This window comes from Pholis gunnellus (assembly GCF_910591455.1).
Source record: "Pholis gunnellus genome assembly, chromosome: 15".
NCBI lineage: Eukaryota > Metazoa > Chordata > Actinopteri > Perciformes > Pholidae > Pholis > Pholis gunnellus.
This window is the reverse complement of record NC_136542.1, coordinates 17826746-17849953: the sequence shown is the minus strand read 5'-3', so window position 1 is coordinate 17849953 and position 23208 is coordinate 17826746. Positions and strand designations below refer to the sequence as shown.

Here is a 23208-nt window from a genome sequence, read left to right as displayed (position 1 = left end):
ACCATGGGTTTGACGCAGGAATGGTTAATAGGACAGGCAGCAGGTGGAGAGACATGCAGACTGATGAGCAGCAGCAGAGGAAGCCACTGTGTGCTGACAGCCGTGGAGAAAAGAAGCAACGATTGCCCGTCACTTATTTGCCCCATATGCAGCAGGCAAAATTGTTCTAATTGCAGGGTTTAGGCACCTTTAAAAAAAAAAAAAAATAGAGCTTCCAGGCATGCTTTCTCCGTCTGCCTCTCTCGTCGAACGGGACGCCGGTGAATAACGTTCCATTGCCGGTTGGATGACTTGAGGAACTCTCGTCGAAGTCAGCGGACAGAGAAAGCGGGGTTTTTTTTAATGGGAAATGAATGTGACCGGGAAGCAGCAACCTGAGCTGATCGAGCGACCCGCCAGCCTTTTGGTTCCAACTTCGGCAAGTAAACCTGTTCGTGTGGATGGAATTGAGTCGAATCCCAGTGCGGTTAGCGATGTTCCCGTGAGATGTGCCATGTGTCGGGGCAGGGTACAAGGAGCATGCACGCCCGTGTTATGTTTGGTGTGCGGGGGGAACTCCAGGCTACCTTTTAAAAACCCGACTGTTTAGTGTTTCGTTGCTTATTATAAATACTTGTTAGTGGCTAGAGGGCTTTGATATAAAACTCTTTACCACATAAATTGCAGCATCTGCACATTTCGGCAAAATATGTATCAAACTATGGTGCTCGTACTTGTGCAAACGTCTAACTTTTACCATTAACGTTTCACAGTGTACCGTTACCCCTTCCATGCAAACGCCGTGCTCATCCAGGGGCTGGAGCGATTTCTGTGTGCGTTGCTAACAAGTTTGAAACGCATTTTATTGAAATACTATTTATTTATTTACTATTACATTCATGCCGAATTCACCAGGGGACTATGCTCATTTCCCGGAGTCCCTTTGTTCTGTCGCACGAGACGTGTAATTTGACCGATAGGCAAGTACACGTTAAACTATCAGATATGTGAGTGCAGGCTGGTGTGACGTTCCTCATGATGAAACGGTGCGTTGTTTGGTTGATTTTCTATCTGTTGAGGTTTGATGGGTCACAGCGGGTGTGCTATACAGACACACAAACACTAGAGCAGCTGAACTATTATAACTTTGCATTTTGTTGACGTTTCTTTGACGACAGTTTTGAGAGGTTTTTGATTGTAGCTTATTTCTCCATATGCCTGTAATCAACATCCAGTTTCAATGAATGCCAGATGAATGTATGCCTGGCAGGTTGAGCATTCATTATATCATGACTGTTGCCATTATTTTTCTTTTGTCAGACACAGACGTGTATCGAGCTGAGCTTTCTTTCTCAAGGGCTTCATATTTAATTGGGCATTGTGGTTTTGGCTACTTGAACAAGAAAACCCCCAACTCTGATTAAATATTGCTTTGTATTTACAATTCCAATCATAATCTAATCAGAAAAGGGGAAAAGGATATATTTCAGTTTTTAATTGCGTTGTTTTTCTGAACCGGTCAGTCATATGTATTATTTATTTTTTTTAATGTAAAAGTTGAGAGAATTCATGCGTCCATCCTCTTCTGGCTAAACATGACACACCGTTTTATTTGCTGCGTGGTGTCCAGCCGCCGGCCTTTTAATGCCTCCGCTGGACACATGGCACCTTTGATTTCATCGGTTCCCCGGAGTCCCCCTTTTGTGGGCACTTTCCAGTCACGAAGCATTCCGCTTTTGAAAAACCGGATACCTGAGCCTCGAGGGACACAAGTCTGCGGCTTAATTCTGCCTCATAGAGTGTGCCCAGATTTCACACATTTCCCACTCTGCACTTACCACTGAGTGATGGCTAAAATTACACAGCAAGCAGCGATTTCCTGTTGAAACGGGCTCTCCCACTAACACAGTTAAATGCCTGCAACGCTCTCACTCCATCGCGCATGTTTCTGATCACCTGCATTTCAGGGTTGTTAAGCGCGGACGTGATTGCGCTTCGACGGGAAGTGAACTCGAGACTGTGCAAGGCCCTTAAACAGTTCATCAGAAAGCGCTTGCAAGAAGCCAGCACATCAAATTCAGCAAAACAAAAACGGCTCTTTAAAACCTTACATTTGGCTTTTTGAAACATGCCGATACACTAATCAAGGCTAAGGCTTGTGTTGAAGGCCCGTTGGGTGTTGAAGGTGTTTCAACAGTCGTCTAGATACAGTAGATCCAAACACAAGCAGGACGGCCGGTGTCCGCACTTTCCCCACATTCTCCATCCCCGTCTTAGTTCAAGCTGCATTTATTTCATACATGAGCGGCTTAAAATGCACCGTGTAAATCTCTGTAGACTTTTTAGAATCTTTTGGATTATAAATCCATTACAAAGTGTGTGTGTGTGTTCTTGGTAACAACAAGCTATCAATCTAGTTTATTTACTAAATTGGCTTGCATCATTCAGGCTAAATAAATGCCAGAACTGCAAATACATTACTTCCTTTTGTGTAAATTGGTTTGCTAGCAAACATCTGGAGCTGGCCGCACCAGCTGTTGGCGAGTACAAACTTGTTGATGATATCAAAATTACGTTTCCAATTTGAAATTGCATTTCACCCAATTTATATCAACCAAGTTTTAACTTTTTTCCTATTCCATGTATATTTTTTTTGTCATAGATGCAAGACTTGCAAAAGCTTACATCTGTTCATATGAACAGTTTATCTAAGATACTTGTTTTATCTCATGTTATGGCTTCAATATAACATTTTTCGTGTGTGTGTGTGTGTGTGTGTGTGTGTGTGTGTGTGTGTGTGTGTGTGTGTGTGTGTGTGTGTGTGTGTGACGTTCAAAACGATGATGCCACTCCGTGACGATTAGGAGGGTTGTATTATAGACTTTAGTACTACTACTTATTGTCAGTCCAATCTGGCAACACTGGATTCAACAACCCGTCTTTTTAATGTAGTGATGAGCCCTACTTAAGAATCTTGTGTTCGTGCAAGTTTAAATTTTCGGATGCAACTCAAGCTTATTGAAACATTTGTCAGGAAAAAACAGGAAGTTAGCATCGCACTGGGTCTCTCGGCAAAAAGCCAACGGGATTTTACCATTGATTTTGGGGTATTGGCGAAAAATATACTCAAGTTTGTGATACTTGCACGATTCGTTCAGCAAGATAATCTTCACAAATGGAAACCACTGTTGTGATTGTTGAAGCGTGAACGCAATCGACAGAAGTAAACGGCTAACGATAGGCTGCCGACAAACTACACCGCCAACCGCCTTTCTTAAGACGCGTAAAAGCTTCAAAACTAAAAAAGGAGTATCTATTGACCTATTTTACATCGTAAAACAAAACATTAAAATCTTTTAAACATGGGTTAACCACAGACCTTATTTCATTCCTCTAACCAAAAACCCGTTCAGAAAGGTAACCGGAAGTGCAAAAATGCTGACTCATTTCCTGGTTTTAGGGCTCATTCCTGCAGCACTGTATTTAACAATTTGTCATATGCAGTCCGCCTGAGAGGTGAGCAGAACAACTTCCTCTGAGCAAATATGCCTGGCCACACTGACACTAAAATACTTACAATGATGGATAACCATTCTCTCACTGCCTTGCAGGATTGCACTAGCTGTTGGTGACATTAATTTGTTGGTCAACTTAACCTTTTACAGAAGGGACCGAGCGGCGAGGACAACCTGGATCACTACAAATGGGATTAAATACAGTGTGAGGCAGTGTGATTATCGGGTAATCAAACCCATGTCCCTTTTAAAGGCAGGATAAAATACAGTGACATGCATGTCGTATACAATTTCCAACCGCTTGTGGTCACACGCCTGACGGTCTCTTGGCAGGAGCCGCAGAGGCATAATTATACCCCAGTGGAGTGTGAAAGTCGACGCTTTTGTATTCAGGAAGTCAATCATATTTTAACCAAATCACTTCTGCTGGAGCATGAACATGAATTCCCTTTATAACTTTTCATTTTCTCGGAGCCACTCAGGTAATTGGAAATGACACAAAACAATCAGACTTTATTATTGTCAAATATATAAAAATGTCAATTCCCTAAAACAATATTCACTTTTTGTCCCAATCATTGGAGTCGGTCCTTCAAGATGACCGGTGTAATTTAATGGCCCTAGATTAAGAAGGGAAACCCGTTGTTTGACTCCTCCTTTTGCTTTATTAAATGTTTCTGCACCAAACGTTATATATAGACATACAGTATACATAACTAGATATCATTTCCTGGCAGATGGCTTCACAGTTTCACTTTTGAAGGCATATGAACTAATGACAGGAACTCGAGGAGACCCATGAGAGTTGTGGAATGGGCCAAAGGGCAGACTCCAGTGTTACATCATAAATTAGTATTTTTTTAAAGATTATAATTAGTCCCTGTAGGAAGTGCTAAGTTACATATATAATACAGTGTTATGCACACTCGTATTCCATAATTCAGCCGACTACAAACGCAGGCTGTAATTAAAGTCTTAATTAGGTGGCGTTTTCCATTTTTAAAGCGTCGAGAGGATGTGTTGTCGTAAATCCTGATGCGTCAAAGCAAGTTGCGCTGTCGCAGCTTGAAACCTTCGTTGAAATGTTTCCCCGGTAAATAAAAGGAAAGTCGTCTTCTGCATTATTAATACCCACAGCGTTTCATTAGCATTCTTATTTAGATTCGAGGCAGGGAACTTATGCATTTTAATGTCCCCATTCATTTCCAAGTGAGATTCTAAGACATCTACGTTGCCCTTTTACCAGCCGGTACTGGATTTCTTTCTTACCACTTATGATAACTGCGCTTCAAAAAAAAAAAGAACAAAGAGAGAGAGAGAGGAAAAAAAAAAAAAAAGCAATGGTTGTTTTTTTTCCGTCCTTGAAATGGGAATAAACGAATGTCGGAAATATTCACAGTCCCAGATTGGTTCCTCAAAAACCTACATTCACCCCAAATTGCTCCTCCCACAGTGCCAACATTAGAACACCCAATCCCCACTCACGCATAACTCCTGACTGTTACTGCATTGTTGATTGTGTGTGTTTGTGTCATAGCAAGGGAAAAAGACAAGCATTATGCTCTAATATTAAAAAAAAGGAAAGGTACTGTTTCAGACGAGTTTCTAGCCTTGTCTACTAATTTCCTTCATCTTGTCTCTCTTGTGCTCACACAACCACATACAGTAATCTCACACGAGTTGGATGGATTTGGGGAATTTGCGGCTATCATCAAGTCTGCCGTGCTGCTATTTGTGCAGCACGGCTCTGCGAGGCGAGCCTATTCAAACAATGAATATACAGTGGAGAGGAAATGCATCAAGTGGCTTTGATTTCCCACAGAGACACTCCGAGGGGAAGATTGAAGCGGGATGATTTCTGTGAGCTCTGTGCATACGAGTGCCTTCCAGGATATTGACACACAGCACGGTGCTGCACACAGTGAATTGACTGATGCATAGGGATATGGTCCATGTATAAGATATTTTACCCGCAGAGCCGTTTTAACCAGGATTTGTGACGTAGAAACGTCAAACAGCCTCGTTTGCCATGAAGCAGGGGCGTAAATAGAGTGCGGTTGCATCGGGGCCAGTGGGATGGGGGGGCCCATAGAGCGAGCAGACCCTCCAAAAGTGTGTTGAGTGACGAGCTGACCACTGCAGTTAAGTCAGATTACCATCTCAGAAATGTGTTCAAAGAACATCCTAGTTCAATTGAAGCTGCTGCCATTTGCTATATAAATCCTCGAAAAGGCAAACCCACCAATGTTATGCTTAAAGTCAATAGCAATTTTCAACATGAGTTGCTTATTCTACTTATACTATCAATAATCAATAATAATCTCTTTGACTTTTCTACTTTTAGCACAAGTAACTGTAACGTGAACTGTAAGATCCATCACATTGTTGTTTTAACAAGTATCCATCTTGCTTTTCACAGTGAAGCCCGTACTAGATCACCAAGGTACATGATTTTAAAATTAAAAATGGATTTTCATCTTAATAAGGGCCGCCAGGACATGGCGGACACTTCTCCAAGACACAGAGGAACAAACCAGAGAATGTGAAAGTGGTTTGCCACTGTGCTTTCACAGGACCTCCAGCAGGCAGTCTGATTAGAGTAGTTAGTCTTTTGCGCTGAGGAATAGAGTCCCATTCTTCCAGCTGAGTCCTCTCCAGGAGAGAGAACTTGTTATTAACCATTGCTGTTTGCACACCCTCTCCCATTATTACAGTGTTCTTGCTTTAATATTCAGAGCATGGTCTCTTTTTAGATCTTACTTATTGGTAGTGTATTTATGGGCTTTTTGAAAAGTATGTAGGATGTTCTTTCACATCGTGGTGTCGTCTTTTGGATTGATTTGGAAATGCCAAAGTGGTCCTGATTCTGCAGATAAGTTGTCCTTATGTACTTGAAGCTCAAATTTGTACATTGAATGAAAAGTGTGCAATATGCCATCTTGGTCTCCACAAAATTACATTCCCACACAACTGAACTGCCCTCTCAGTTACGTTTTGAGGGAAACATATTTTTTCCTGGACTACAGTCACAGCTCTTAGAATTTTAAAATCCATGGTTAACGTTGTAAATTGAAAAAAAAACAAGCTACAAAACTACTTTGTTAGGTTTAGGCAACAACACATATTTTGGTTTAAAATGACACAAAATTACAAAAAATAAAATGCAACAGAAGTCCTTGCTTATCTTTAGGCTACAGAAGTACTTTATTTAGAAGGGACATGGACAGCTTTGTGTTTTTAGACTCATCCACCACCCCTACCTTCTCCCTATGTGGACTTCCGCCGACTCAGTTCCATAGTATTTGTGATACGTCAAAAAGAAAAGTAATCCACGAGAGGCGTATTGGTCGAATTCACAATGCCGTTTCCTTGTATCGCAAGGAAGTTTTAGGTGACGGGGCTGTATACGCAGTGAGACCATTTCCAGTCCTGTCATATTTACAGGGCATGAAGTCCACACAAACCATTCTAAGGTTTCAGTCCTGCCCTTCCATCTGTGCCTTCTTAATCAATTAATTCTGTATATTCAGGGAGCGAGTAATCAAAGTGTTATTGGGCTCTGAAAGATGACATGTTAATGAAGGGTCTCCCACTAATGTGTAAACTGGCGGTCCCTTCCCCACGCTACGTACAGCACGCTAGCCTCTGTATTCTAACGTTACCCCAGAGCTGTCCTTCCTAGGCTCCTAACGTGCTTGCTCATAACTTATTTGAAGAGTTGGGTCTGTGATCGACAGCGTGGTGCTCAGCACAGAGATTCACTTGAATGCATCAGTTTTGGACACATTTGTATCAGAGGTGTTCATGACCATTTGTGAACTAAGGATGTATTCGATTCAGGGATTCAGTCAGCCGTCTTCTCAGGCGGGGAAAAGCAATCTTTCTTTCTTTCGTCTCATTCAGAGTGTGCACGGAGAGGAGTGGTTTTTCACAGACTGGTCTGTTGTTCATTTTAAAAAAGTGAGTGGCAAGCAGTACAATATAAAGATGCAGCCCATCAAGGCCACGTGATGAACAACCAGGGGGTGATCCTTCCTCTCTGGAGATTTTCTGGGTAAAAGAGGGAAATATCCACAGGAAATCAGAGGACATGAGTCTGTCATTGAAGCAGCTGTTTTCTTAGTCTGACATGGAGGCATATACTGTCACGTCAGCCTCTACATTTCTATGCTGACAGCACGTTGTGCTACGGCACTTTTGTGATTATTTCCTATTCAATATTGGAAGTTTATAAGCCGAGCGGCGCTATCCATGGTGCTGAAAAGGGGATTTAAATTAGCGTTCAACATTTAGTTTTGTTGTGTATGATCGTATCCCATATGTGTCTGCATGAGGAAAGAACGAGGCAAGAGAGTGAAAATATCGCCCTATTTGATCAATTAAATTAACTAAAAAATGGATTAGTATATTCCATAAAGTTGGAGGCGTTTCTAGATTAATACAGTCCCGGCAGTCATCACATATTACTTCCAATTTGAATGAATATCATTGGCAGACTTCAGTCAGGGGACGCTAGGAGTCTATTATTCTAATAAAAAAAAAAATCACTCCAAAAGGCTTCATTTGCGTATTAAAATCACTACAATTTTCCTCTGCGGGAGAATGACCCCGGACCGATTAGTTTCATATCTTGTCCTTTTTCACTACTCTAGAGTTTGCAGGTCTGTGCATATAATAAAGAACAATATAATATGAAAAATAAATGAATCTATATTGACATTAAAGAAAGTCCTACTGTTAAGAAACATTTTCACAATAGCGCTGGAATTTCCTGATGAACTTTCCCCATGGCTCTGCTTCAACTGTAACTCACTTATTGACTGAACCGCCGTCTGCTGCAGGTTTACCCAGCATGCCTTGAGTCATCAGCTCCCGCTTGTTTTCAAAAACACATTAAAAACGGCTTAAGTGCAGACATGCTGATGCATTGATGACTGTAATCAAACACTGTAAATTAGATCCCTCATGCAACTTAATAAAAACACAACTTTATAAGAGTATTTGAAGAAAGGTCCGTTCTGTGTGCATAGACAGTTTTTCACATTGAATGTGCCCCTTTGCTGCTACCACGCTTATGTGGGGATTAAAAAGCTCCACTAAATGTGGGTATTAGCAGTGTGGTGAGGTTAGTAATATGTTTTACCTTTTAACTTAGAAAGCTGCCAGGCAACATCGCCTATTGGTCCACACAAGAGGTACATTTGCCACAGTTTGACACGATTTCTAAAACGTGCATGTTTGCAAATTTGGATAAAAATGTGTGTCGGCAAAAAAATGCAAGTTCAGTTTCCAAAATGTATGTGCTTGCACTTTTGCCGTGGAGGCCAGACCTGTCTGCATATTTACTATTGCAAATATATGAGAAAATGCTCCTTATCCGTCTCTTTCTGATAGTTTACTTTGTGACTTTAAGCACACTTGTAGCTCTCTGCTTGAAGCTCTAAGACGATTATTGATAAAAAGAAAAGCCTAAACTTTCCGAAAAATAAATCCCAGGCAAATTAAGATGACAAATCGACAGGCTTGTTGTTTTTACTGTTAAACTGGAAATCCACAGCTGTTTGGCTGCTGACACAACACTGGGTAGTTTAAGTTGACTTGTGCTGGGTTCTGCTTCTCATCCTCTTCTCTGTTTTAATGCGAGTGTCTTTAAAGGATCCAGATATGTATCCAAATGTCTGCCTTAAGCTGGTGGGCCACAATCCATATCTAACGATGAGTTTCAAATTAATTCATTTGATTTATACTGTTGAGGGTGTTTTGGGGCCTTTTTTTTTTATTCATTTCTTTCAGTCCAGTCATGTTTCATGCTCATTAACTAGGTTGAAATGAATGTGCTTTTATTACAGTCAGGTCCGCAGCCAGAGAGAGCAAATTGGGAGTCTCGCTATGGCCCAGAGACCGTTCCACACATCGTAACTGATGAATCACGGCTGAAACTTTATAAAATGCACGATGAGGGGTTTGTTAAACGGAAACTGAACTGATAAAACTAAAGTGTGATTCTTTACAGAGGGCTGTAAGCGTAATGAGACTCGACGGTATTTGCTGCTGCAGTGTATCGTGCAGGTTTGGTGACGGACGTTATCCGATTTGATCCGGACAAAAGTGTGTGCGTCTGTGTGTGTGAGTGAGCTCTGGCCGCTGGCCACGTTTGTGTCGCTTGACAGTTGAAGGTTATCAGTTGTCTGAAAAGTTTTCCTTCCACTGTAGTTCCACAAAGCGCAGGCAGTCAAGCGTCATCCCCGTCTCCGTCGAGGAGGCAGAAATGTCAACACACGCTCACTCCCAACTCGTCAAATACCGCCGCTCGGTCAGCGCCCCTCGTTAGTTTGTGTCGGGACACTGTGTCGATGCACGCTCGTTACACGCATCGTGTCCTTTCAAAATAAGACGGTTAGGTTCAAGGCAACAGCCCACACGGTTTCGGAAAAGAGCGTGGTTGACGTTAACTTAACGACTAGCGACTCACGTCACCACAGAGTGTGTGACGACTTTGACTTTTGCAAGGGAACGTATTTATCAGGGAGGCCTAGATGTGTGACTTTATGTCTGATCAAAAACCGTTAACCTTGACTTGGTCTGATTGGTCTGACACATGGCCAGATAGAGGCATACGGGGCCCTCTGGGCAACAATGAGCTGTGGGCCCCAGTCGACACCCTGCAACACCACCACTGTCTCTTTTAGCATTCTGTATGCATTCTGTCACCTTCAAGTAATGGACCAGTTTCAGCACATAGGGGAATAAAGACCTAAATAACATTCAAAACGTATGAAAACTTTCTTTTTACAGACATCTGTCAAATAATTTGAGTCAAAAGAAACACTCTTGAACATCACTCTGCAAGCGCAAGTGTGTATTTTTGTAGTTCAGAAAGGCTGACCTTTTGTTTTTGTAACTGCATCATTGAACAGATGGGAACACAGGGCAACAACATGGCAGGCTATGCATTTTTACAAAGAGCCGTGTCTCAAAATTGCCCAACTACAGAACTAACTGTGATGGCAACAAGGCACAAAGCGATGCAGTGCAGCACGACTCTAATTTGTTGGCTCTCATGCATGCTGAATGATAGAAAAGTCGGCCAAACTGCTTTTGAGCCAGACACTGGTACAACCGGTATAACAGGCAGGCCTCAGAACATCAGGACTTTATATCAGAACTAGGACCAAGATGCACGCTTTTTATTTCTTTGACTGTCTGGAAATCTGTTATTTTCATTTTCCAGATGATGAGCAAAGGTATTCAAATGTGTCTTACAGGTAAAGGACTAGACAACTAGCTGTTACAGGAGTTTAGTGGGGCCGCTGCTCTACATGTCAACGTGAATAATACTTCATTCAATCGAAGATAACGTGTACTGGAGAAAAAAACATCAGTCATTTCTAAAAACAAAAAACTATTTATCGATAAGAAAAAGCAAGTAAATACAAATAAAGTGGCGACTCAGAGTCTTCTTGGAAAATCCTGATTCAGGTGTACAGCCCTAGGAGGCTTCTCAATTTTGGCCTCATTGACATCACTTTGCTGTTTTAAATTGGAGCTGTAGCTAATCAACTTAAACTCTTGAACAACTAAAATGAAACGTTTGGCTGTTGTTGCCTTGAAAATCCCTCTAGTGTCTTGTTTTGTTGTGCAACAACACTAACAACAGTGTTGGGGTGAATAAATGCAATAATTAATAGTTAATATAAATTTTATACAGAGGCAAGAGAGAATCCAAAGTAAAGGTGGTAGCCGGTCGTGTCGAATGAAGTTTTACTAACCTCCATAACATATTAAAATTGAATGCTTAACAAATTAATAGCTATCCATCGGGATCTCCAGTTTTGGGAGAAAGTACTTTTGACAGTGTGTCAGACACATTTAATCAACATTTAATGCTTTATGCTGCTCCTCTCACATACAGATTGTAGCTACACGTTGTGAACATTAATTAAGCTGCCACTAAAAACAGTTCCTGCCCTCTTAGGCAAAAGCTCATTAGAGATCTAAATGGAATCTTCTATGTTTAGTTATTTATAACGTTAGTTAGCTGCAAATGAAGTAGAAATCGAATGAGATTTGATAACTGATTGAGGCTGTGTCAGTGAAGGGATTTTTCCTGCGCTGATAATTGGCACAACAGCGAGATTTCAGGTATTATTGACTTTTATTTGGGTGCAAATTATGTCATTTATCCATTCTATATGAATAAGCCTAATTGTTGACTATCATTTGGTATATTGCTGGTTTTTAAATGACAAAGATAACAGTTTTATAACTAATGAAATACTTAGTTGTTAAATGCAAAACATGTAAACAATTGCAAACAAACATGCATGTAAACACAATGGGCAATATCTAGGTCAGCCTAGATTGAAGTCATGTCCGTATATCGTACGATAAGTAGATTACATCAAAGTGATTGAAGTCATGTCCGTATATCGTACGATAAGTAGATTACATCAAAATGATTGAAGTCATGTCCGTATATCGTACGATAAGTAGATTACATCAAAATGATTGAAGTCATGTCCGTATATCGTACGATAAGTCCATAACGTCAAAATGATTGAAGTCATGTCCGTATATCGTACGATAAGTCCATAACGTCAAAATGATTGAAGTCATGTCCGTATATCATACGATAAGTCCATAACGTCAAAATGATTGAAGTCATGTCCGTATATCGTACGATAAGTAGATTACATCAAAATGATTGAAGTCATGTCCGTATATCGTACGATAAGTAGATTACATCAAAGTGATTGAAGTCATGTCCGTATATCGTACGATAAGTCCATAACGTCAAAATGATTGAAGTCATGTCCGTATATCGTACGATAAGTAGATTACATCAAAATGATTGAAGTCATGTCCGTATATCGTACGATAAGTAGATTACATCAAAATGATTGAAGTCATGTCCGTATATCGTACGATAAGTAGATTACATCAAAGTGATTGAAGTCATGTCCGTATATCGTACGATAAGTCCATAACGTCAAAATGATTGAAGTCATGTCCGTATATCGTACGATAAGTAGATTACATCAAAATGATTGAAGTCATGTCCGTATATCGTACGATAAGTAGATTACATCAAAGTGATTGAAGTCATGTCCGTATATCGTACGATAAGTCCATAACGTCAAAATGATTGAAGTCATGTCCGTATATCGTACGATAAGTAGATTACATCAAAATGATTGAAGTCATGTCCGTATATCGTACGATAAGTCCATAACGTCAAAATGATTGAAGTCATGTCCGTATATCGTACGATAAGTAGATTACATCAAAGTGATTGAAGTCATGTCCGTATATCGTACGATAAGTCCATAACGTCAAAATGATTGAGGTCATGTCCGTATATCGTACGATAAGTAGATTACATCAAAGTGATTGAAGTCATGTCCGTATATCGTACGATAAGTAGATTACATCAAAATGATTGAAGTCGTGTCCGTATATCGTACGATAAGTAGATTACATCAAAGTGATTGAAGTCATGTCCGTATATCGTACGATAAGTCCATAACGTCAAAATGATTGAAGTCATGTCCGTATATCGTACGATAAGTAGATTACATCAAAATGATTGAAGTCATGTCCGTATATCGTACGATAAGTAGATTACATCAAAGTGATTGAAGTCATGTCCGTATATCATACGATAAGTCCATTACATCAAAGTGATTGAAGTCATGTCCGTATATCGTACGATAAGTAGATTACATCAAAATGATTGAAGTCATGTCCGTATATCGTACGATAAGTAGATTACATCAAAGTGATTGAAGTCATGTCCGTATATCATACGATAAGTCCATAACGTCAAAATGATTGAAGTCATGTCCGTATATCGTACGATAAGTAGATTACATCAAAATGATTGAAGTCATGTCCGTATATCGTACGATAAGTAGATTACATCAAAGTGATTGAAGTCATGTCCGTATATCATACGATAAGTCCATAATGTCAAAATGATTGAAGTCATGTCCGAATATCGTACAATAAATCGAGTGAATTCATTATTTTGACAGGCCTCCACTTCTTAAAGGCAGGCTGGAGATTGGGCAATGATGCAGGAGCTGATGAAAGTGTCTTGTTTCTTCCAGCAGCTGAAATGTTTTGGCTTTAAAAGCTGCAAACCTGACAGTAGTGCCTCATTTCCAGTGAACTTTGACACGAACATGTCCCTTAACAGCATTTTTTTGCAAAAAAAAAGAAGCATCCTGACAAGAATGATCCACTGAGCAAACACATTTTTCTTCCGCTTCAAGTGTGCCAGGCAAAGTAAAATCTACACTGATGCACTTCTTTCAACTGTGAAAAGTGTACTTTACTCTCTCCCTCTGGAACCACAACTGTGATGCCTTGGTACAAACACTGTAAACAGTTGAGAAGATGGTTTAGACATTTAACAGCCGCCGTCTCGCACTATTTTAAAGGTGCTACTGTTTGTAGAAAAGATGACACGTCTCTTGAACCTTGTTTGTTGCAACCTGACTGAAAACACACTGATGTTCGCTCAGGCAGAGAAGCAGTCCTCTCTTTTTGTGCTTGAAGCAGATACACTAAAGATATACCATCAAATCCGGTCAGCTGCACACAAAGTAAATTACAGTGTGGAGGCCGGCAGGCTGTGTTAATTATATTCCAGACAGTCTACCGGACAGGATGCCAGTCAACCACGGCCCCTGCTAACTCGCAAATAGTTAAGTACGATGCTGTACATGCCTTCTTCTGCCCAGGAACATTTTTTTTTCGTTTTTGAAGCTACAATATTGAAACTGAGTCATAGTCCAGAATGCATAACATATGTCATGAGAAGATAAACAATATCTTATTATAATGTGAAAAGGAATTTTCTTTTTTTGTCATGATGTAATACGCTGTTGAAGTATGAACAGTTAACATTAATGACCAACATCAATGAAGCTACCGGTAGTTGTGGCTGCCCACAAGTCAAGCCTTATCGTGTGTCCAGAGAGCAAGGGAGGTTTTAAACCCGATGCAATTACAAATGAAGTTTATGGAAAGATGCATGAATAGATGCGAAGGACAGCATGAACCGAGACTAATTGAAAATGTGTTAAGTACAATATATTTGCTTATTCTCCGGCTGGATGCACTTGGTAAACATACAGAGATGAGAGGAAGAGAGAGACGAAAAAGAGCTGGAGTTCCTGGTGAGTTCTGAGAACAGCATGTTGCTTGCTAGCTCACAGCAAGTGCCAGTGTTTGACACGCTGCTTGAGGGGGAATAAACACCACGGGCTGCACAAACAATCCAGCAGTCAAATTTGTTTTCCATATAAAAGCGCTGTTCTGGTGATTGGCTGATGGAAAAACCTTTTTAATTAATTGAGAGGAAAAAGCAAGCATGGAGATTGCTGGGAGCTTAGTCAAAATGATTTGGCTTTCTTTGGAGCTTTTTCTTGAAATATAGAAAACACCTGAAAACCCTAGTGTCCTACATGGACACTATTCTCTGCAACAATTGGAACAGTTTTGGTAATTTTAAGAAATTGCTCTTCTCATTGATTTTGAAGTGGGCTCTTCTGGGAAAAGATTATGTTAGACTTCCGAGCACCAATCGGTTTATTAATTTAGCAACACGAGACGGTTGTTTGATAATGTTGCTAGGCCACAGTCAATCAGATCCTATCAGACCCTCCACACGGTCCAGATAAAGGAGATTGGTGAAGTTTTTGAGTGCTGAATATAAGGGTGGTTGTCCTCAAACTTATATTTTAAGTTTTAAACTAAATTATATAACTTGATGAAACGCATACAAATTTATAAAATCGTCATTTGAAAGTGTCTTTTAAAGCTCAGTATACTGAGAGTGGTACGTTGGGGACTCCTCTACGTCTTGAAATAAAAGAATGTTAACGTCCTCTAATCAGAACCCCGCTCCTCTCGTCTCCCCACAGCGTCTTATCGATTTTCACAGAACAGCAGAAGCCCGTTCTCTGCTTTCTGGGTACTGGAAATTAAGTTATCAGCATGTCGCAGAATCTGCCGAATCAGCGTTAACGACTGTTAACCTGGAGAAAGCGATGGGTTTTCCTACGCTGTAACAACGGGGTGCAGTAGAAGCATTAAGTTCTTAAATTATTCTCGTCTACCTGCTGACTAGTTGGCAAGCTGACATTAGCTCGCTAATTCCACCATGTTTTCATGCTAATTTCACTGGTTACAGACAAACGAGCGGAACAGCGTGCTGGTAGCCAGCGGCAGAGCTGCGTCCCTGCTCCCCGCCGCTAGGAGACTACAGCCAGGAGGAGGAGAGCAGGCGGCCGCTCCCGAGACGGAGGCGCTAGGGTTTGCGCTCTCTGAATTCAAGATGGCGCCCGCTCGCCTTCCAGCAAAGTAGTCTCCCAGTGGCAGGAATAGAGGTGTAGGTGTAGAGGCGGGGGTGTAGTTCTTATCTCATTTGTGGTCCAATTAAACCACCACACCATATTGCTATTTTCCTAGCTACTGTAGCATTTCATATTTGTCGAGGCTGTTATCATACGGAAGTGGCCGTGGTTACACCCCTCGGCCCCTTTGCCTACTTTCTTGTATTTTTCAAAATGATGCGGTGGTTGTACCGAAGCTCAGACCTGGGGCTGAAGTTGAATACTTAAAATGTAAAAATGATTTTCAGGGTCTTTTCAGTGTATAATAAAGAGATGAGGCTTGAGGCATCCACCTTAATATGTTATCCAATCTATCTTCTTGACTGTATGTGCACTCTGCCTTGGTATTTATCATTTAGCAATGCAAATCAAATCACCAAATAGAAATAAACCGAGCCTCTCCTCGGACACACCGTTGATGGGATCCCCGCTGCCGACATGGCTATTAGCACTCCTCTAGCCGGTGTGACGAATCCGGCTAATCGCCAACTGTCAGGTCAAATTAGCACTCCCGATTCACAGAGGACAGAGAGTGTGAAGTAAGTATGTTTAGGAGAGCCTTCAAATGTAAAAAAACAAAAAAAAACAAGCCTTCGACCTTCTCCTGTCTTTGCGAGTTCAGAGATCTCTACAGCATGTGTGCCACGAGTTCTGTCTGTTCTTTAACTAACCCGGCAACCCCTGCTGACAAGTCATACTTCAGAAAACCAGAACTACAAACAAAACCTTCCAGTGATTTCATTAGATGAACGCCTCTAATGTAGCCATGCGAACATCACGATCGTTAATTGCAAACATGTTTTTTTTCTTTTTCTTTTCCTCTTGAAAGTCTTTTTGCAGTTGTTCCTAATTTAGATCGTTGTGTTGGAGATAATTGCAGATATGGAGTGAGACCTTATGAAATGCCTGTGACTGATGCCATGATCTCTGTTTGAGCTCACTCACCTACTGTGTTTGAAGATACCCTCCAACTAAACAAATTATACATGCTCACCCTCTGGCACAAGTCGTTCTTCCACCATCTACAGACAACTTCTGTGTCCAGCTTTGATTTTCCTTCAATATTGTACATAGGCGACCTCCCGCCTTCTGTAAATCTTTATTTAATGAGGCAACTTGGCAGACTTTTTCATTTCTTTGCTCAACGCTCGTGCTTTAAGTTGATTTGTAGTGAGGATACAGCAACTGTTGTGGATTTTTTGAACATTAAAACATCCAGATGAACAAACTTCTATATTCTATCGTCCGCCGGTTTAAATTACAAACTTTTAGATTATAGCAGTTGTCACTAATTAATGTTAATGGCGTAAGTTATTTGCCAAACGGAATAATGAGACTTTTGGCTGTTGTCTGATAATGCACTTTCCGCACGCTGGTTACTGTACTCGGCCAAAGATAATTTGTGAGGCAGAAGAAGCATGACTGTAAAACGACTGTAATATTTTCAGCGGTATGTTTTTGTAGGTCAACAAGGCCAACGGGTGGCGACTTTTTACTCGTTAGAATCTCCCAGTTAAATTTTCCATCTTGTCCTATTAATATTTTAAGCTGATCCACTCTATAGATTTGAATCAGGACCTCTAGTATTAAGAGCAAGGAGCTTGTGAAGAATAAAGTGTTTGAAGTCAGTACTCTACAGCTGTTATTTCAAGGTTATATTAAATCAGCATTTCATGTCTTCTCTGCTCATCTCGTATTGAAGCTTTGTATGAGTTATGATAAAAATAAATGATACTGCCACTCAAAACTGAAGTGCTTCTGCCTTCTCAGCCAACAAAGAGATCAGATCTTAAGAACGTCTTTGGGCTTTTATTTGAAACTTTTGATACAGATGTTAGTTCAGAGTGGAAGACAAATACATTTAATAAGAGACTCAAAGCACAGCACAGCGCAACAACTCATCATTTTGCTTGTTAATGCTATAAGATACAGATACTAAATTTAAAAAGCATTTAATTCTGTAAATGTGCTATACTAACTTTTATAGTGTGTCTGCGTAAAAGCAGAAGGCGTTTCAACAGTGTTTTTAGTTGTCTGTCTCATGTGTGTCTGACTAAACAGGTGAGCTCCTACTTTTGATCAATTCCAGCTGTCTACAGGCCTCGTAACAGCTTGTTTTATACGTGTGTGTAAGCGAGTTCCAGTTTATTTTCTTCTGTTTTATCCAAAAAACGACAGTGGTTCTCTCTGAGCGATGCCAAAACGCAGTCTTGACCGTGGACTTCACCCCGGACCTAAACGTGGATTCAAGTCGGATCTCGACCCAGATCTTGACTCTATACTTTACTCGGGTCTTAACTTGGGTCTTGACTCTGGACTTCTCTAAGACATGAGACCTACTTAACTCTGTTCCATCTCAGCTGATCCGCAAAGGGCCCGAGGACAGTCAGACCCAATCCGAATAGACCTGAGTATAATTAGACCCGAACTAAAGTACAGTCGACCCAAACAGAGATAGAGCAGCAACATGATGCCTCACCGATTGAGCGGGCACAGTCAATACCATTGTCATTTTTAATGCACTTTAGTTCACACTTTCCATCCACCAGATAATCCCACATTATTCACATGTGATGATTATGACTCACCACGGGATCTGAGCTCCCCCCGGATTCACTCGGGTGCACATTCACACACAGACCTCGAGTCCTGAACTCTAGCCGATGGTAGTAGACTTCATCGGCCCAGGTTTGGTCCTGGTTCAGGTCCTTGATACTAGGAACCAAGCACATCGTAAATGTTTCTAATGTGATGCCCTTCTGACCCTCAAATTATCTGCTGAGCAGATAAAATGATTTGTGTTTTTAATTATGGGTTATTGCAGCGGTCAAAGGTCACTTCATCGCAGCGCTTCGTAAAAGTAACAGCTTGGCTCTGACGATTCTCAAACCGATCTGGATTTAGCAGGAATGATTCATCCACACATTACAAACAACTAAGGCGTTGATGTTTACTCCTCCCCGACACTGTCACCAGAACAACAACAAACGACATTTTAAGCTTTGCAAATACAGCATTCATTGCAGAGTTGCTGTGGATTTCATTAGGTTGTCAGCTTCACAGTGCTGCTGTGAATGTTTTAAGGGAAAAGAGGACACAATTTGACCACAGTCGGCGCAATGAATACGATATGCTGTCACAAGATTTTAACTCACTTCAGCTTTGAATATATTGCAAATACATGTGCTTCTGCAGCGGCGGTGTGATTTGAATGTTAACAGTGTTTGTTTCTTTGTCATTGGATTAAAGAATTTCTGACAGACTGCCTAAGGAGAATACACGACCAGCGTGCGCCGTCTTAACAAGATTGTATTATATACACGTGTCCCACAAGGTGGCTTTCATCCCCTCTACTGTTTTCAATCTGCACAAACATAATGAGGTTGCAAGACGGCACCATAGTCTCTAGAATATACTTTATGATCCCACATGGCTGCACACAGTCACACATGAGGAAGCTGGCGGAAGCACAGAGCCTATAAAGGATAAGCCCAAGAGGTGGTACTTTTTTTTTGGGGGGGGGGGCAATCAGTTTTCACTTCCCACACTATGGATTTATTACTTGAGGGCACCCATCTCTAAATACTTTGCTGAAAATATGTAACCACTCCATGGTCACCATAGCTATTGACAACACCTCATGCTGCATTTAAATATCAAAGAAAGATTTTTTTTTTTTTTTAATAGGGGATCCCTTTAAAGCTCTACCTGCCCATCAAGTGCAACCATTCACACCGAAGCAAACATCGGTGCACTGGTTTAATTAGGTGCCCAGCAAAGGTGAAAGATGTCTTTGTGCAATGCTATCAGATGAAGATAAGGAAGCATAAAGTATGATTCAAAAGACTATTGTGCATGTTTTTTCAAAAAAAAGAAAAAAATGGAGTTTCAATCCTGCAGGTGGGCGTTTTCCATGGCAGCTTTCCTGAGAGCCGGTGGTAAACTGTGAAACCCCTTTGCACTGTACCGGAGCATGTCATGCTCTACAGCCTACGAATGTTGGCACGGTTACATTTTCAAAAAGTCAGGTTTTGAACAAATTCCACACACACTGCCTCTCAGGTGCTTCGGAGTCATGTTCATGCGATCTCGATCATTTTGATTCCAACTGGAAGTCCGTTTCCGTTGATGTTGTCTCAACACCTGCTGAGTGTAGTCGGCATTAGCTGTCTCTCTCTGGGTCCATTTGTGCTGATGGAAAATGACAGTCAAAGGTTGCAGCTATGAGTGGTCCTCATATATGTTATATTATGTTGTGATTTAAATCACAACACGGAGTAACATAGAACGTGTTCAAATCCCAGTCGGGACTAAGTATTATATTTGATAAAAGTCGTCTTTGTAGCTATTGTTTCAATTGTCAATAGCCAAATGAAATGTGTACAGAAGATCTTTAGCTCCTGGTGCAGTCAAGCTCTTAAACAGCAGAATGTAAAGCTAATGGTATATGAATGTCGCATGTGATTTACTGTTGACAATATTGAAGTCGAGAAATGATAACAGGAAACTCTCTTTATGTAGCTGAGAGGTTGAGCAGTGACAAAGAATAACGTAACGGCAGATTAATCGTGCTGCCTTTGTGTGCCGTCAGACTTTTCGGCTTGTTTTTCACATCTCCCGGGATGTATCTACTGTGCTGCCCAGCAGCAGGAAAAGAGCTTGACCTTCATTCCAAAGTCTCTTAAAAAGAGAATTGGTTGACCTCACTCACGTACGGATTGTCACCTTTTTCACCAACTCCATCATCTATGAAAAGGTCAATCTTCTGCTATTCTACACAAATCTGCCTGCAGAAGAACACACCACTCACATTTGTATTTGTGTGCTCCTTCTACTCATCACTGTCTTATTACCGTCAGGGTTGTCTTATAAGTGTCTCAGTTTAACACCGTTACACTTGGATCAGGGCAATCACAAAATTGTTCAAAGTACACGGAAATTTATTTTTAACAAAGAACTTTACGACTATGTTTCCAATTGTTGTGAGAATAACCTCTTTTCTTGTGAAGTAACTGATGTTTCCTGTCCCTAGGTAAATTTTTTTGTTGTTTTTTACAAATAATCAATGACGTAAAAAGAATGTCAAAGGCCCAACACTGCCTCTGAGGATGCTTGTCCACAAATGATCTTAAAATAGATACAACCTTCACTGTTCACTTCTACATATGATACGTAAATGTAAAGCGTTGATAAAAGGGTTAAAATGGTAAGGCGCTCTGTGTAGTGCAACTTCTCTTTCATCAACGGTGTCGTAGGAGGCGTTTAATGATTCTTCAGCCGAAAGGGAAACCGAGAGAGTAAAACCTGCCACAGTATGAAATGAAAGAGGGGGCGGGCACAATAACCGAAATACAAGAGAAAAACACCGCAATAAATCACATCTATGTGAAGCTTCATATCTGGTGAGGTCAAAAACATGCTGATTCCAGTCTGTAGTAACTGTAACTGTTGAGTTTTCTGTTTTGGTTTCTGCCACTTCTGGAATCCCCCTGGAACGCATTTGAATTGTAAACGCAGTCAGTTGTACCAGACAGTGGAAATATGGAAAATATGATGTTACTTATAGACTTTTTTTAACAAAGGAATTGCTTTTAAAATCGTCTGTGGAGACCAACGTTTACAGGTAGCTAATTTCATTTCCTGGTTGAGGTCATTGCTTGTGGGGATGTATTGGAGTCATATTTGCACTCTCCTTGAATATCAAGCCTTTTCTGTGACTCGCAGTCAAGTCACTTCAGTTCAAATTGTTTTTTTTCCCATCAAACATGAGCTGTTGTCCTTTTCATTTATTTACATGTCACACCATCCATCAATCGTATTGACTCCGGTGGCAGGATTTTGATGAAGCTCTGGAAAATAATAGGGTTTTCAAAACATGAGGGAATTGAGCATCTCACCGCTGTGTTCAGCCATTTTCAAAATGATGTACTGTTTGTTTCAGTAACGATACCGGGGCTATCTGTAATGCCAGAAAAAAAAGATTGAGTATGTCCCAATACTTAGTATGTCATTTTGCAGTATGCAAGCCAGCGTGCTTGGCTATTCTGACCCACAATCCTTTGTGCAGCAGATGTATGAGCAAGAGGGCCACATTTCAAGGTGCAATGTTATGACGAAGTAGTGTGTCCTACTTGAATGCATGCAGCTGTACTTTATATGGCCAGTTGCAGAATGTACTAAAAGAAAAAATATGCTATTTGGAGAGCAGAACAAAATGTCATTGGGTGCTTTTCAGTATGCTGAGGCATCTCCTTGAATCTTTTCCTTGCCTCCTCTCTTTGTGTCTTAGTCACGTCCACAGGAGATGAGAGAAGAGGAGGCAACGGGCATTTAACAAACTGAGACATTCATGCCTCTGAGCCGTAGTGGTTAACTTTGTCAAGTAAACCTTAAAGAGCTACACCTTATTCAGGTCGGTGGTGGACTCAACACATTTAGGGCTCTCTCTACAGAGCCTTGATTCTAATTCTGGAACCTTCAGAATAAAGATGGTCAATTCAATTCAGAAGAATACATTTGGACCATGTTATGTCGCCTCAATGTGGGGATACTTAGTTGGTAAGGTGTTTGCAGATTGTGACAGAGCAGTGAAAGGTCAGAATAGTGCATGGAGTTCAAGGGTGAACTAAAACTGCACTGTGTTATGTGTTTGAATGGCTCTTCACCTCCTCAACGATAATCATAATGTCAAGTGTGACATCCGTGCCTTGTTCTTTTCTCAGAGTCGGCTGTTGTCATTTCTGTACTCGGTGTCCGAGTGCAATTTCCCTGAACTTTTGCTGTGCGATCCTTTTTTCTTCTTCTTTCTATTACACAAAAGTTCACGCTTTCCCAATGCCAGGCAAAACCAATTACCGCAAAAGTAGACCAGTAGAATGGGGAACACGAGTGACACAGTGAGAAAAGAGGATTACTATGTTCATTGTGTACATAATTGCTCTGCTTGGCAAAATGTCAATTCCTCTTCTCAATTCCAACAGACAAAATCTGGAATTGCTTTGCTGTACAATGAGGAGACCAACAATACCTATGATGTCTGCCTGAAATTGACCAAAGAGGTATTAACCATACAGAAGCTGGACGTGGTTTGCACCAGTGAAAGTGAATCCCCAGTAAATGTAAGTGCGCCCGAGGGCTCCAGACTTTGCAATTGCAATTCATGACTCATAACTACAGCATGCTGTTTCAATGTTCACAATATCCTATTGCCAATAAGAACCTCCCACTTTCTAAAGCACAGAACTGTTGTACTGCGAAGACAGGCGACTGGCGGTCTGGGCTTAAGCATTAAAGTAAGCAAATCTTTTTTGATT

At 40.8% G+C, this 23208-nt stretch overlaps 1 protein-coding gene across 1 annotated transcript in view; it reads left to right on the top strand.

Annotated features, from left to right (window-relative positions):
- Positions 1 to 349: 349 nt before the first annotated feature.
- sntg2 (syntrophin, gamma 2) overlaps positions 350 to 23208 on the top strand; it is a gene marked incomplete at both ends in the record, with an annotated part of 79316 nt that continues 56457 nt past the window's right edge. Inside the window, 3 exons of the mRNA XM_079174726.1 lie at positions 350 to 418; positions 22876 to 23013; positions 23131 to 23187. Coding sequence (XP_079030852.1) covers positions 350 to 418; positions 22876 to 23013; positions 23131 to 23187 — 264 coding nt within the window. The remainder of the gene's footprint in view (positions 419 to 22875; positions 23014 to 23130; positions 23188 to 23208) is intronic.